At 34.8% G+C, this 17,110-nt stretch overlaps 1 protein-coding gene across 4 annotated transcripts in view; it reads right to left on the bottom strand.

Annotated features, from left to right (window-relative positions):
• PTPN4 (protein tyrosine phosphatase non-receptor type 4) overlaps positions 1 to 17,110 on the bottom strand; it is a 174,205-nt gene that overhangs the window by 53,841 nt on the left and 103,254 nt on the right. For all 4 annotated transcript variants that reach the window (XM_016209806.2, XM_087819904.1, XM_087819905.1 and 1 more), the window contains 3 exons: positions 9,774 to 9,842; positions 2,801 to 2,926; positions 185 to 343 (listed from right to left, as the gene is read on the bottom strand). In XM_016209806.2, coding sequence (XP_016065292.2) covers positions 185 to 343; positions 2,801 to 2,926; positions 9,774 to 9,842 — 354 coding nt within the window. The remainder of the gene's footprint in view (positions 1 to 184; positions 344 to 2,800; positions 2,927 to 9,773; positions 9,843 to 17,110) is intronic.

Raw genomic sequence — 17,110 nt, 5'->3', positions numbered from 1 at the left:
TTTCGGTTGAGGGGAGCACCAAGAATTCTCAGGGACAAATAAGCACATTTACAGATATATAAATTTTTAAAACATTGCAAAAATAAAATCTTGTATCAAATGCTCTATTTCCCAGAATATTTAAATGAAACAATTTGGGGCATTATTATTTATAAGAAGGAAAATGAATGGAAAAAGGTCTTACGGTGATGATTCCAGAATGATGCTGTTAGCTTGCGTGGAAGATGGAGATCTGTGATTCACAAATACTTCGCTTGGGGAAGTGTGAACCACATGGTCTACCAAATGACCAACTGAAGATGGCCGTAACCGGGTTCCCTCTTGTGTGAACGCAGAATTTCGACTACATAAAGAGAAAGAAAACTGAGTAAAAATGTGATTTAATTCAATTTAAAAAATGAGTCCATCAAAAACTGGGTGTTTTTAAGATTAACCAGTGTGACTTAAACAATGTGACTTAAACAGAAAGAACACAAAATAGGAAGTAAAAATCTGAGCTATAGCCCACCATCTGCCACTAGGATTTTATCTATTCCGTCATCAATTATCTCTACCATCCTTAATGTTTCTAGGTTTTAGTTATTACAACTTTGTGTCTTAATCAGCATTTATAAAATAAAGGGAGAGATTAAATGATTCAGAAATATCTTCTGGTCTGAATTCTTTTTAAAAAATTTAAACTTATTGGGGTGATATTGGTTAATAAGATCATATAGGTTTCAAGAGCACACTTCTTTTTTGAAATTTAAAAAATTTTATTTTAAAAAAATATATCCTTATCGATTTGAGAGAGAGGAAGGGTAGAGGGAGGGAGGGAGATAGAAACATCAATGATGAGAGAGTCACTGATCGGCTGCCTCCTGCACGCCCCCCACTGGGGATCGAGCCTGCAACCCGGGCCTGTGCCCTGACCGGGAATCGAACTACAACCTCCTGATCCTAGGTTGATGCTCAACTGCTGAGCCACACCAACGGGGCTCAAGTGTACACTTCTATGATACACGACCTGTATATTGCACTGTGTGCCCACCACCCACAGTCAGATCACCTTCTGTCACCAAATACTTGGCTGCCTTTTCCCTTTACTTCCTCCCACACCCTTCCCTCTGGTAACCACCATACTACTGTCTAAGTCTATGAGTTTCAGTTTTATATCCCACATATGATTCTTAAGATTTCTCTGACTTATTTCGCTGAGCATAATATTCTTTTTCAATCCTTATAATGTTTTTATTTATGGGGCTTTAATTCCTAAGACTAAATACTGAATAACATATTTCCATTCTCATAAGTGACATAGTCACATGAATTAATGTCATTATTATTATTAATTATGATAGTTAATATCTGAGTACTTATAATGTGCATTATGTGCCAGGCATTATTCTAAGCATTTTACATACATCACTTCATTTAACCTTCATAACAATACTACAAGAAAGACATTATTATTATAAACATAATTTTGTAGATAAAGGAAATGGGACAAAGAGATTAACTTGCTGGAAGTTCCAAAGTACAGTGACTCCAGGGCCCATGCTCTTAACCACGATACAGTACTGTCTCTTTAAAGTTTAGAAAAAAACAATTTTTTTTCAGATTATACCTAAAATTGTTTCATTAATCAGAGCTACTGCTAAATAATTAATTCAATCATCTGGTTTAAACTTCTTGTTCCTGGTAACAAATGGATAAATGGCTGGCTGGAAAAGAACCAGGAAAAGAAATTTCTGGATTTTCTTCAAACAAGCTAATTAGCCTCTGAATACAGACTGTCTCTTTTAAACATGATTCAGCAACCTGCAATTAGCAAGATAGAAACTTTTTAGCCTATTTTTTCTAGTAGTAAGAAAGACATCTAGGTGTTAGGTATCATTCTTCTGTGAGCCAAACTTTTGATGCACACTTTACTGCCAATATGGTACCAGGAGTGTATTCTATGGCTGACCAACATCCACCAGTGACAAAACTTTAATGTAGTGCACACTTATCGGACATTAATGTGTGTGAGATACTTTTAAAGAAAGGCTTCTTCAAATATTGTATTCCATACCAAAATTCAAGTATGTCAACCTATGGGTTAACAAGCTCTGTCAATGTGCTCTCATTTGTTTATTATTATATTAATTATATACATACAACACATTTGTTAGCATTATAACATTAAGATAACATCTTTGGCTAGTACAAGTTGGCCTTACTATTATTATCTGTACCAAAGTGTACAGCTTTTGTGAAATGCTAGAGTGGAACACATAAACAGTGCTGAATAACTCTGCTTCTTAGGATAGCTATGGCTAAGCTTGTGGGAAATAATGTTGGAAATCCCTTTTTCTAGACCATAGAAAATGGCAAAGCAGTGGTTGGGGTAGGAGCCCAAGTAAGAGAATCCTAATCACTTAGAATTTTCAGACAACATATGCTCCTTCAGAAACTGGGTTGGAGATCTACATGGAAAGGATTATGTCAACAACCACCACATTCCCAGATTTTAAGTCTAGCAACAGATCTTGATTTATTGGCCTGAGACCCTTACTTTGAAAGTCAACTGTGTAAGAAAGTGAATACCCTTGCTGAATGCTACTACCTCATCTGCTGAGGCTATTCCATGCCACTTACACAATGACTTACAGGCTCAGAGAAAGGCTAAGAGGAAATAATGATCTGCAGCAACAAAAATCATATCTAACCAAAGTTTAAATAAGTAAGGTTTACATATTTTGATCTTCAAGTAATGGACATATACAACCAATCATTTAGAAATGAGCAAAAAGAACACCTGATATGTGCTTGTACTTACTGATTAGGCGTTCCAGGTGGAGATCGTGATGGAAGGCTCTGTGTTTCTAGCCTGTCATCAGATACTGAATTTCTGCTCACTACTTCCCACTCCATTAACTTCCGTGCCAAGGGTTTACTTGGGGATCTGCAGAAATAATATGTAAAAAATTTGAATTTTATGCACCAAACTATATATCAAAACTTAGAATTTGTATTAATACATCATATTCTAGATGAGAAAACATAAAGAGTTTACTTTTAAGAAATTACTGTATTTGGAGGCTATTTACCAAATAATTTCCTAAGAAAGCAAATCTGCTTTATATTAAGAAAAGCTAAGTTAGAAAAAGTAGGAAAATAGGCAAGAGGAAAAAGAGAAGAAACGAGGAAAGGCAGAGAGCAAGGGGAGAGATGGTTACCAGCTTTTTTCAAGTGGTGTCAATATTATAGACACTGCCTATTCCTAACCTTACCTTGGACGTATTAAACAATTCCTAGCATATTCTCCTGAATGTCCTTAAATCAGAACCCGGATCCTCTGCTGCAGTGAGGACTGGGAAAAAATGATAGTTATGTACACTAAATTTTATTTTTAATTTTTTCCTTTTTATATGTAGTAGGCCAGTGGATATTTTCCTTTTCTTTTAATTTTTCTTTTACTTTATTTTTTCCATCATTTACCCCTCGATGTCCCCCTCCACTCCTGCAATCACCACACAGTTGTCCATGTTCTTTTCTTTTTAAAAACACATTTGGAAGCTGAACTATTCTATCTCGAGGTGGGGAACAGAAGAGTATGTTTTGTTACCTATTTATATATTGTCAGCTAACGTAGTGATAAAGGTAAGAACTAAGTGATATTTTCAGAAAAGATACTGATCTTCGCAGAGATTAAACACCCCTAGGATTTTAGGTAAATTAACAACTAAAGTCTTTTTTATATGCAAATTCAGATAGTGGCCAAAATTCATGAAAAATATATGACATCTATTTAAATTTTAGCCTTTTGAGATGCAGAGTTAATATGGAGGATAATATTATGAATTAAGCTACTTATATAAAAACACATAATAAATCATCCTATAAACTGATAGTTTTATATTTGAGTAATAAATTCACTGAAGAACACAGAAAAAGATTGGACTAAAAAGTGTGTAACAATGACCAAGAGTACTCAATAAAATTTATGTACATACTAGGAAGCATTAAAATAATGATGGGTAGGGCCCCTAAATCCTAGTTTTGACCTTACAATTAGACAAATAACTTAAATTTCTACACCTAAATCAATTACTAGTAAAATGTACAATCTTAAGGTCCCTCCTGAATTTTATAATATACAAGCATATAAATTTTCAGTGCAATGCTTTAGTCTATTAACTTTACTAAACCATGAGTAACTTAAACCACTTATGAATCCAAATCACACAAGTGCCTATCTTTTCATGTATTTACAGCCAAAGCCTTTTTAGTTTGGCTTAATGATATCTGCTTAATTTAAGAACATTTAACATTTGCTAGGAGATGTAAATGTTATTGATTTAAAACAAAGGGATATTGACCTGGATTTCATTTTTTCATAAGTGAATTTGAAGTTATTAAAGCATGAACATTTCCCATTATCATGAGTTTAAATTTTAGGATTTTTTATCTTGAAGACAACTCAGGACACCATTTAGTCCAAACCCCTCATACTGCAGTGCAAATATTCCTTTCAGTTACAATAAAATGAAAATAAAGTATATAATTTCATGTATTAGATTTTCAAAACAAAGTAAAACATTTAAAAAGAAATCTTAGCATTTAAGCTCTTTTACTTATGCTAATTCTTAATGTTAACAACCTATTACTTCTCATACATTAGACTACTAAATGTAAGCGGTAAGAGAGTTTAACTATAGGCAAGAGATCAACCACTTTCATTTTCTAAGAGAGAAAAACAAGTCATTTGAAAGAGGAAAAAATCCAGTTATACTCACCTAGTATAAAGGGTCAGAACACTTGACTGTTGTTAATAAAAACTAAACATAGTTGTAAACGCTTTGCATTTAAAACTAAATTTCAGGTATTTTATTTTATTAACAGTTTTAACCTCAGAGACCCACCCACTCAAGCTTGCTGTCTATGTTTCCTGTTGAGTGTGGAAATTTCAGAGAAAAAAATACCACACTTCATAGCGTGTTTGCAATGTGGTAAATTTCTTTTCTGACCATGGCACCTTATTTTTCTGTTGCATGAAAACATTCTTTTGCTTTTTTCTTAGATATTATATGACAACTGAAAAAAGTGTGAAAGCAATTCAAAGAGTCGATATATAAGTAAAATAAAGTTAACTTATTTATTACTACTGAAGAAAAACCAACCTTACATGAAAAGTCTAAGGAGAAATCTGTTGTATTTATACTGCCAACTAAAATGCCATAAAGTGAACAAGAACTCTAGAATTCTCTAATACTTTAATAGAATGAGTTAATTTAATAATTGCTAAAAACCATTTGAGTATTTTGGTAGATATGGATCAGGTCATCACAACAGGATTCTGATATATTATCAAGACCACCCCAGAAATACTTAATCTTTCAGAGTTAGGACCATTAAAACAGTACTATTAAAACTTTGTCCCAGGTGATGACTTATCACTTCAAGGAGGATTCATACAGTTCCAGCATGACAAGAAATAGGATGGCTATTTGGGGCTTATGGTATTAGAATTTTAGCTCTACTATTCATTGAATAATGAGTATCTGTTTTATAAAATCACCTATTAAACAATTTCACACTTTAATAATGCATATACAAAATGAAGAACTAAGATGCAGGTGTAACTACTTGTATAGTTCTCAAAATCTGATATCAAAATATTAAAACATTAACACAAAGTCATTTGCATGTGATATTAGCAGTAATATATAAATACACCTATGACTTGGTACTCATATTAGGACATCATACTACAGTAGAAATAGTTATCAAATCATGTTCAGTATTTTTATAAATATCAAGCAAAAAAAGTTTAAGTTTCTTGTTAGGAAAAGAAGAAAAAATGTTAGTATTTTGTTATGGTGCTGTTTTAACAGAAAAGAATTAGAAAAACATTCACTTTGATTTTAACAAGTCTGAAAGGAGTGTTGCAAATAAGAGCTAGAAAAAATACATTTTAAATTAAAACAACAAAGTTGATAGGAAGTAAACTCTTAAGAGCAATTTCAAGGAAAACAATTTCAAATTAACATTTTACTGTCCAGGTCGTTAGTAAAGCCTAACTGGAAACAGGGTATCTAGGACTGTAAAAGAGAGGGTTCTGAATAATTTCAGCAGCGGTGTCCATTCGGGTAGGCACCTCTGTGTTCTCTAAGCAAAATTTGCTAGTTCTCATTTAGTAAAATTTTTCTCCTTCCAAAATGACCAAGACACTGATACAACACCAATATTTATATTTGATAGAGAAAAAGAGAATATTTTCCTCACAAATCTAAAAATAAGAAATCAACTTCAAAACTTTTTTGAACAAATGCTGCAATGAACTGCATCATTCAAATGGAAGTAACCCTATCACAGCAGGATGCTATGACTCTGACCAGCGCCAACTCCTTCCTATGCTCAAGGCATTTTCAGCAGCAATATTCCTGCTGGGTAGGTTGGTCACAGGCAAATCAGGATGAGGGTAAGCCAGGAATGAAGGAAAAAACGCAAGTAAATTTTATTATTCAAACACATACAAATCATGTTTTAATAACTGGTTTTGTTTCAAATGCTCTTACTCTAAGGAAATTATACTATTGTTGTAATTTATTTTTTAAGCATTCAGGGCACAGTACTGGCAAAACCTAAGATAGCCTTAGCAATGACTCAAACTCCAGAGGCATGAAAGTCACGCGGTAAAGGGAAGAAGAATCTTAAAGTTATATCTACAGTTTAGGATAAAAGGATTTAACTATTTAAAGATTTATTGACATTATAAATGACTATAGATTTTTCAATATCAAAGAAAATGCCTATGATAAGTGATAAAAACAAGCTACAAAAAGTATAAAAGCAAATAAAATTTACTTTTATTTAAAAGCAAATAAATTTAAAAGCAAATAAAATATACACATACATATATCTCTGTGAATATATGCATGGCAAAATCTTGACTAGTAAATCCCAATTTTTTTTTAAATGATTGTATTGGGGGGTGTAGGGGGTCACAATTTTTCTTCATGTTACTTGGCATTGTTAGGTTTTTGTTTTTTGTTTTTAATATATCTTTATTGATTTCAGAGAGAGGAAAGGAGAGGGAGAGAGAGAGATGGAAATATTAATGATGAGAGAGTCACTGATTGGCGACCTAGCCCGCAACCCAGGCATGTGCCCTGACCGGGAATCGAACCCCGATCACCTGGATCCTAGGTCAACGCTCAACCGCTGAGCCACAGTCGGCTGGGCGGCATTGTTAGTTTTTTAAAAATAATGAACTATCTCCCGGTTCGATCAGTGACTCTCTCATCACTGATGTTTCTCCCTCTCTCTCCCGCTCTTTTCCTCTCTGTGAAATCAATAAAGATATTTAAAAAATAATAATAATAATAATAATGAACTATCACTTAATAAGTAGAAAAAAACAATAAAGCAATTTCTACTTTTGGAGGGGAGAAAGAAAAAAATGCCTTTTACTTCAGAAACACAAAGCCAGAATGTCTATGGATAAAGACTGAGAGCTAAATTAAAATTAAAAGCAAAATTCGCTAGTTCTCATTAAAATTCTCAGGCCTCCAATGGCAGTAGATGCCAAGTACATGAAATTTTGATTTAAGAACTTACCCTCTCTAGGCCATTTTCACTGAAAACACACTGCTTCATTTAAAGAAAGCATCTATCGTATCCAGAATATTTTTATAAAGAGCTGTGGCTACTGCCATGAATAAAACAGACAAAACTCCAGTCCCCACTCTCATAGGGGAGACAGACAATAAACAGGATCATCTTTCACATCCCTGAGAAGGAAAGGAGTCAAGCATCCACCTGTCATACAGAACAGCAAAAACTACTCTGTAGAGGTTAAAAGTGTGCGTAAGAACCTGAAATGCCTCGGTCAGAATTTTGGCTACATCCCTTACTATCTATATAATCTCAGGAAAATTATTAAAACTTGCAGTGCTCAGTTTTCTCCTCTGTAATGGGAATTTACCTCATTGAGTTTTGGGGATTGTGAGTTAATATAAAAATCGCCGGGCACAGATAAGTACAAATAAATGTTAGTCATTATTAGATTAACCAACTTCTTTCTACTCACATCCCCATATAGTTGACTCCATCGCAGTAGACAGTGATCTCCCCACCCCCAATATTTTTATTATGGAACATTTAAAACATAAACAGAAGTAGAGAGAATAGTTTAATAAACCCTGTGTACTCAGAACCCAGGTGCAACAATTATCATCATGGTCAATTTTGTTTCGTCTCTACCACTTTAACTCTCTTAGCCCAATTATTTTGAGGCAAATCTTAGAAATCATATGCTATTTATAAATACTTTAGTTTATCACTCTACCAGATCTTCAAAAATGCAAGTCTGTTTATATCCCCTTCCATGCTCGTAGACTCCACTGGCTTCCACCTAAAACCCCAAATCCTTACATTTCTAGCAAAGGATCATACAAGTCTGGCTGCTGCCCACCTCTCTAAACAGCCCCTCTACCACTGCCCTGCTCACTCTGGTCCATTATTGGCCTGCTCTTCCCGAAACATAAGGAGGCTCCAGCTTTCATGGCTGTGCCCTGGCCCAGTCGTTTACTTATATTAGATATATGTTGCACCAATAAGAGTGTATGTATTTTGTTATTCACTATATTCCCAAGGCCTAAAACAATGCTCAGCAGAGTAGAGCTTCAACAAATATTTGCAGTCACTGATTTGTTCACTCTCCCACTTCCAGAGCTCTGCCTCTGAATATTTAATCATCTATTGGATAATCATGTTGCCCAGGCATATCAAACTAGACCTGTGCCAATTTAACAAGACCTGTGCCAATTTAACACCTTTTTTCATTTCAAATTTGTTCTCCCTCCTATGTCCTATCTGTTGTATGCCACACAAATCTGACAGTCTTTCCAGATACTCCTGTCATTAACACATCTCTATCTAATTGGGCAAGAACTGCTAGTTCTACTTACAGAATGTTCCCCAAATCTGATCCTATTCTACATTTCACTGCCAGTGCTTTAGTTCAGGCCTTCATTATTTTCACTTGAATTACTGCAACAACCCGGTCTCTGGGTATCCAAGACTCTACTTCTAATCTACTGTCTATCCTTGCTCATAAAACCATTTTCTAAAACATAAATTTAATCACATCACTTCACTTGTTGAAAGTAAACTGGCTATTAATAGATCCTAAAAAACTTAAGATAACTAAATGGCACCTAAGTAAAAAATCAACTTATTTTTAACGATATGATTTAAAAATTATGGAAATGCGGGATAATATATTAAATAAGTGATAATGTTTCCCAAAATGATTTTTAAAAATCCTCATCTGAGGATATGTTTTTACTGATTTTAGAGAGCGGAACGGGGAAGACGACATTGATGTGAGAGAGAAACATCGATCAGTTGCATCCTGTACATGCCCCAACAGGGGATTGAACGTGAAATCTAGGTATGTGCTCTGACAGGCATACGGGATAACGCTCCAACCAGCTGAGCAACCCAGCCGGGCTCTCCAAATGTTTTAAAAAAGGGTAATGAATCCTACAATAAAACATCATATTAATGATATAATACTTGATTCAGCGTAGTCAGAGCTACAATGCTTGGCACAGGATTAATTTAGCTCATGTAAAAAAAGAATGCATAAACTAGACAAACGATTTCCTTATTCCTGCAACATAATTTGTTGTTTAATTACAAGAAGGATCAGGTGATAATTCTGTAATCATATTTGGAAAAAGAGTTTTTAGTAATTTTAATACTTTTTAAAAAATGAAGAAATTGAAACAGAAGTGGCTTACCTTGCAAATACCCTGTCCTTATTTGCTTTTTCTTTGCCATACTGAACTGACTGGACTTCAGTTCTCCCGCTGAAATACATAAATATGCACAATAAAATCTGTAGAGAATTATAAAATAACACATAACATGATTATAATCTCATAAGAGACAAGAATTTCTAGCAGAGAAAAGGGAGCAGAGGATAAGACTGGACTACATTCTATTCTACCTGAATAGATGAAGCTTAATTATAGTTCTTCCATTATCAACAAGGATGTGCTCCACAGACACTTCCTTTTCAGACACTTCTTTATTTGAAGAGTAAATGTGAGAGAAATAATTTTGCATGAGAAGATTTCCTTCTGTGCTGGGCCCTGGAAAAGCACCCCGTCTAGAATGAGGTAGGTGGTTGTGTCTCAGTTCGTCTAAGCCCTGCCCTTACCCTATAGGCCTGTGGTTTAGCTCATGTCTCTACTACTAGAAGAGCCTGAAACATGGGGATCTTGAATAACAGCTCTTTCTTTAGACAAGCTTTTCCTTTGTCTACTGGTAATGGCTATTGATATAAAGACTAGTTACATCCTCAAACCCTTCCATGTCCAGACATAGGCAACTCCAGATTTTTATATATAGAAAGGAACTAAGAACAGAAATATGGTTTGGAGTTGAGCACTATAGGGGAAGTCTTGAAGCTCATTTGTCTAGCAAGCACAGCTTATGCATGGGAACTGATCATCTTTTGTGGTACTCTAATGTTTTTCAGACCAAATTTGTTTAAAAACACACACACTCAGCTCTCAGGGAATGTTACTTGACACATCACATTATTTAACTGTGAATGTACATAAATGTCTAATATATTGAATACAAACATTTACATATGTAGATATATAATATGTATAAAAGCAGCCATATAGCTTTCCAAAGCCAAGCAAACAATTTTAAGGTCATCTTTCAGGGGTGAGTATAGATAAATGTGAATGGAATGGCATGTCTGTTGAAGTTTTAATGGAAAAGTCAGAAATGTTACTATGATTTTTAAATTTAGATAAGTGAAAGTTTCTTAAGGAATTGTATTTCCTTTAAGAAGGATAAACTACACCTGCAACTATGAACAAGGTATGCAATGAAGATTTACCACTGTTTTCTATTTCCACTTAGAACAATAATTTTAATCCCCTGGATAGTTTGGAACAAGAGATAATAAGGGTGTGTGTATAAGGAGGTTGGTGGAAGAATAAATCCTCTGATATTCCAACTTCCATCTCTCAGTCTGAGTAGTACTTCAACATTGTAAGTATTACAATAGTTCTAGTATTCCCAACCACTGCTTATTATGAGGGGAAAAACATTTACTTAATGTATACCCTTCTGGGGTAGGACTTTGTCCAGATAAAATTTGTCATGCTGCCATTCCTACCTCATTTACAAAATTATTTAATCATTCTGATGATTAAAATGTGCTTTGGTAGTGTTTCTTAAGTTCTTTAGACTACAAACATAAAACTTAATTTTTACAATTGTAACATATATGGTTAACATATACACTAATTTAATTTAATGCTAACTGAACTGTCATAGGCCTCAATCCCATCCTTCTGTGTTCTGCTAAGTTTTATAGGAGGCTAGAGTCAACAAACTATTTTCTAGGTTCCTTTGCAAGTTGGCTTTCAGTTAGGTTCTGCTTTTTTTCTGGTGGGAGATTAGAAAGACAACCAAGTCAAAAGCAGAAGACTTGGCACATGACGGTAGCTGCTGAAACAACAGTGGGGATAAGACACAGTGATAAACAGCACCTTGTAGATGGTACCATTCTGACCAAAGCAGCACTTCTCTGGCAGATCCAGGACTATGACAGTGGCTCTAACAGAGTAGTAGCCCGTGCAGCTTGCAGACTCCGGCACGGAAGTAACACAAGCTCTAACCCTGATCCATTACCCCATTCTTCCTATTTGCTTCTCCAAAAACCTTCCTCCTCCCTTTTGCTTTTCCAGCCTAACATCTATGTAATCAATTCTCTCAATTAAATTGCTTTTATTTTAAAAATCAAAAGGGCTTTTTTATTTCCCTGACTGATAAATTAATTCTCTAGTAAAGTGGATTCAAGTGGGACACTATTACTCAAAAGGCTGAATTAACAAGTTGAATTTCATAAAGATAGAAATGAAATGAAGGAACAATTACAGGTTTATATTTGATATTATCCATATTATTATTCTTTAGGGCTTTAACATTATTATTAATATTAATAATTTTTCAAGTAAAGTTTACATTCAATATTATTTTGTTTTAGTTTCAGGTGTACAGCACAATGGTTAGACAATCATGTATTTAACAAAGTGGTTCCCACTCCCAAAATTTCAAGTACCCACCTGGAATCATTATTGGATATATTCCCTATGCTGTATATTACATCCTGTAACTACTTTGTGATCACCAATTTGTACTTCTTAATCCCTTCACCTTTTCCACCCAGCCCCTCAAACTCTCTCCCATCTGGCAACCATCAGTCTGTTCTCTGTTATCTATAAGTCTGTTCCGATTTTGTTTGGTTGTTGATTTTGCTCTTTAGATTCCACATATAAGTGAAATCATATAGTATCTGTCTTTCTCTGATTTATTTCACTTAGCATAATACTCTCTAGGTCCATCCACGCTGTTGCAAAGGTAAGATTTCATTCTTTTTTCATGGCTGAGTAATATTGCATTGTACATATGTACCACCATTCTTTTATCCACTCATCTACTGAAGGATACCTGGGTTGATTCCATACCTTGGGTATTATAAATAACACTGTGGTAAATATAGGGGTGCATATATTCTTTCGACTAAGTGTTTTGGGTTTCTTCAGATATATACCCAAAGTAAAATTGGGTCCTAAGGCAGTTTCATTTTTAATTATTTGAGGAACCTCCATACTGTTTTCCATAGTGGCTGCACCAGTCTGCACTCCCACCAGTAGTACACAGGGTTCCCTTTTCCCACATCCTCACCAGCACTTGTTGCTTGTTGATTTATTGAAGGTGGCCATTCTGACAGGTGTGAGGTGATATCTCACTGTGGTTTTAAGTTGCATTTTTCTGATGATTAGCAATGTTGAGCTTATTTTCATATGTCTATTGGCCATCTGTATGTCCTCTTTGGAGTAATGTTTATTCAGGTCCTCTATGCACTTTTTAATTGGATTTTTTTTTGGTGTTGAGTTGTATGAGTTCTTTAAAAATTTTGGATATTGCCCTAGCCTGTTTGGCTCAGTGGTTAGAGCATCAGCCCCTGGACTGAAGGGTCCCAGGTTCCATTCTCGCCAAGGGCATGTACCTCAGTTGCAGACTCCATCCCCAGCCCAGGTCGGGGCGCGTGCGGGAGGCAACCAATAGATGTGTCTCTCTCACATTGATGTTTCTGTCCCCTCCCCAACCCCTTTCTATTCTCTCTGAAAAGCACTGGAAAAATATCCTCAGGTGAGGATTAAAAAAATATTTTTGGATATTAACCTTTAGGGGTTCAGGATTACTGATCAAAATGCAAAACAGTACCAAAATCAAAGAATACTATATTCTGACAGTAAAATTTTAGCTTTTCAATAAAAAAATAACAACTGGTAAAAGAATACAGGATTATAAGTAATTCAAACAATATGGAAAAGCATAACAAAGAGAGTAAAAAAATCCACCCAACAAGAGCCATAATCCTAACCCTAAAAAATAATCTCCATTGTAAGCAGGTAAAATTATTCTTAAACTCTATATATACATAGAAAAGGCTACAAATACGGACATAATTCTATTACAATGTGATTATGCTACATGTGCCACGTTTTTTGTTTTGTTTTTTTGGTTAATCCTCACAAGAGGGTATTTTTCCATCGACTTTATTTTTTTTTAGAGAGAGTGGAAGGGAGGGAAGCAGGGAGGAGGAAAGGAGAGAAAGAGAAAGAAACACACCAATTGGTTGTCTCCTGCACAGCACCAACGTGGGGCCAGGATTGAACCTGCAACCCAGGTATGTGCCCTTGACCAGGAATCAAACCCGAGACCCTGCAGTGTTTAGGCTGATGCTCTAACCACTGAGCTACACCGGCCAGGGCTATATGTGCCACTTTTAATGAAAACAATATTAAAATAATTTCCCTTTAAATAAAAAAGAAAAAATGTTAGGAAAACCTTAAGGAGTTGGTGTATTAACGTTTAATTTTTGTTAACATGGATTCTCATACTTTCATTAGTCCTTGCTTCCTCTTGTTTTCTTAGTTATACTACTACTTACTTTAACTTGGTTGAAGTTTATATAATATTTCAATTCTATCCCATAGTCATAATTCTTATAGTGATCAAAAATTTGTTCTATATTTAAAGGCTTTAACCGTCATTCTTATTTTTACCAAGATTCTCCTTGAGCTATCTTAATTATTTTTATTGATTTGAGAGAGAGAGGAAAAAAGGGAGAAAGAGAGAGAAAACCATTGGTCGGCTGCCTCTTGCACGTCCCCCACAATGGTGATCAAGCCGTGCCAGGGCATGTGCCCTGACCCAGAATCGAACCAGCAACCACTCAGGGCATGGGACAGTGCTCAACCAACTGAGCCACACTGGCCAGGGCTGTATAAAAGTTTTGTTATTCAGTATTTAAAAATATTTGCCCGGCCAGGTGTGGCTCAGCGGTTGAGCACTGACCTAGGATGCAGGAGATCAGGGTTCGATTCCCAGTCAGGGCACATGCCCAGGCTGCGGGCTAGGCAGCCGATCAATGACTCTCTCATCATTGATGTTTCTATCTCTCTCTCCCTCCTTTCCTCTCTCTGAAATCAATAAAGATATGTTTAAAAAAAAATTTAATCCAAACTGATAAATCTCTAACAAAACTAATCAGGAAGAAACGAAAAAACACATTATCAATATATCAAGAATGACAGAAAGGACATTTCTACAGATTCTAGAGATAGTAAAAAGATAATGGGAATATTATAAACTTTATGTCAAAATTCAACAACTTAGATGAAATAGACTAAATTTCTTAAAAACAACCTACTAAAGTTTGCTCAGGAAGAAAGAGAAAACCTGAACTGCTTTATAGCTAATAAAGAATTTGAATGTGTTGTTCAAAAAAGTTTCCTACAAATAAAACTTCTGCCCTAGATGGATGAACTGGTAAATTCTATCAAACATTTCAAAAGGAATAATATCATCACTACAGAAACTCTTCTAGAAAGTTGAAAATGAGGAATACTTCCCAACTCATGTAATGAGGCCAAAACCCTAACACCCAAACCCGACAGTGACATTTACTAGAAAACTACAGAACAATATCCTGCATGAACAGGAATGCCAAAATTCTAAACAAAATTTTAGCAAATTGAATATAAAAATATACTAAAAGGGGTAAAATATGACAAAGTGGGGTTTATCTCTGGAATGTAGGGTCGGTTTAACACTCGAAACTCAATGTCATTCATCATATAAAGAAACTGAAAAGAAAAAATACTTTGCTTCTAAAAGAAAAAAATAGTAAAACAGAATAAAAAAGAAAAAATATAAACAATAAGAAAAAAATTTAGAAGAGAAATAATCGAAAATGAAAATAATAAAAAAACAAAGTTGGAGGACTAATACTACTAAATTTAAGACTTACTATATATAAGTCCAGAAATAAGTCAACACACACATATGAACTATTGATTTTCAGCAACAGTGCAAAGGCAAATCAGTGGAAAAAAGGGTAATCTTTTCAACGAATCGTGCTGGTACAACTGGATATCCATATGCAAAAACAAAAGCAAACAAACAAAAACCCTAACAAACATCAATCTGTACTTCACACCATATGCCAAAATTATTTCAAATTAATCACAGACCTAAATGTTAAGAGCTAAAACTACAAAACTCACAGAAGAAAACAGAAATAAATCTTTGTGACCTGGGGTTAGACAAAGATTTCTTAGATATCATATCTAAAGAAGGCCCATAAAAGAACAAATTGGCAAACTGAACTTCATCAAAATTATGTGCTCTTCAGATACACTAGTAAAATGAAAAGATAACATGTATTAGAGAGAATGTGCTGGGTGGAACTCTCACACAGTGCAGGTGGGTACAAACTCCTTTGAAAAAATGACTGGTGGTTTCTCCAAAGTTAAACATACCTCAACCACATGATCTGCCTATTCCACTCCTAGGTATTCAATCAAGGGAAGTTACAGCAAACATCCACACAAATATTTCCACATGAATGTTCACAGCAGCTTTATTTGTAATAGCCCAAACTTGGAAACAACCCAAGTGGGGAAACCCACTTTATATCCATAATCAAGTGAATGAAAAAAACAAATTGTAGTGTATCTATACAATGGAACACTACTCCATGATAAAAAAAAAATGAACCATCAATACAGGCCACAACACAGATAAATTTTAGAATTATTATGCTTAGTAAAAGAGGCCATACTAAAAAGAATATGTAATATACCTGCTTAAATTCACATAAAGCCCTAGAAAAACAAACCACTTACATATATGTATATATAAAATATATATAAAGCTGGTGGTTGCATGGGGATAAGAGGGGGAGAAAATGGTTATAGAAGGGCCTGGGGGAACATTTTGGGTGGATGTGCTTGCTGAGTGGTGCTGGATTAATGGAGGTATATCTATGTATCTATATCTATATCTATATCTATATCTATATCTATGTATCTCCAAACATCAATTTAAAACTTTGAATATGGTGGCGTATTGTATGTCAATTACACCGTAATAAAGCTGTTTAGAAATGCAGTATCTGCTAATCCTAGGCCCATATTCCCCCAAGGGCAATAACAGGCTGAATGACAGGTGCTGCTCTCCTCCCTACCAATATTTTCTTTTTTTAAACGAAGTTCTCAAGCTTTTTCTTTTTTAGAACAATGTTTATGGTAGACATTTCATTCTAATTCAGTGATGATTTTCTCCCAAACTGGTTTCTTTAACTGTCTTTTATATTTGCAGTCATCATGATTAGATTCTGTCTGCTATGGCATAGTTTGGGTAAATTCCTTGATTTTTTCTCACCTTATCTGAGATCTGTTTGAATTATAGTTGAAGGCTGGTTACTATATTCCATTCATTTCTTTGTTGCTAAGTAAAATGGTGTGTGTATTATTTATGTGTCAGTAGTATTTTCAAGGACAGAGGAGGAAAGATTTCTGCTAGAGATAAGTGTAGCCTGTTACAATAACTTGGGAGCGTTGCTTAGTTAGGAATTAAGTTTATTAAGGGAGTACCTTTATGGTCTGTACTGTTCTCTCATTGGAGATTTCTTTTGTTTTTGCTGAGATGGAGTATCAATAGATAATGCTTTTTATTTTATTTTATTATTATTTTT

Source organism: Miniopterus natalensis, chromosome 8 (genome assembly GCF_054644295.1).
Source record: "Miniopterus natalensis isolate mMinNat1 chromosome 8, mMinNat1.hap1, whole genome shotgun sequence".
NCBI lineage: Eukaryota > Metazoa > Chordata > Mammalia > Chiroptera > Miniopteridae > Miniopterus > Miniopterus natalensis.
This window is presented reverse-complemented; position numbering and strand designations above follow the sequence as displayed.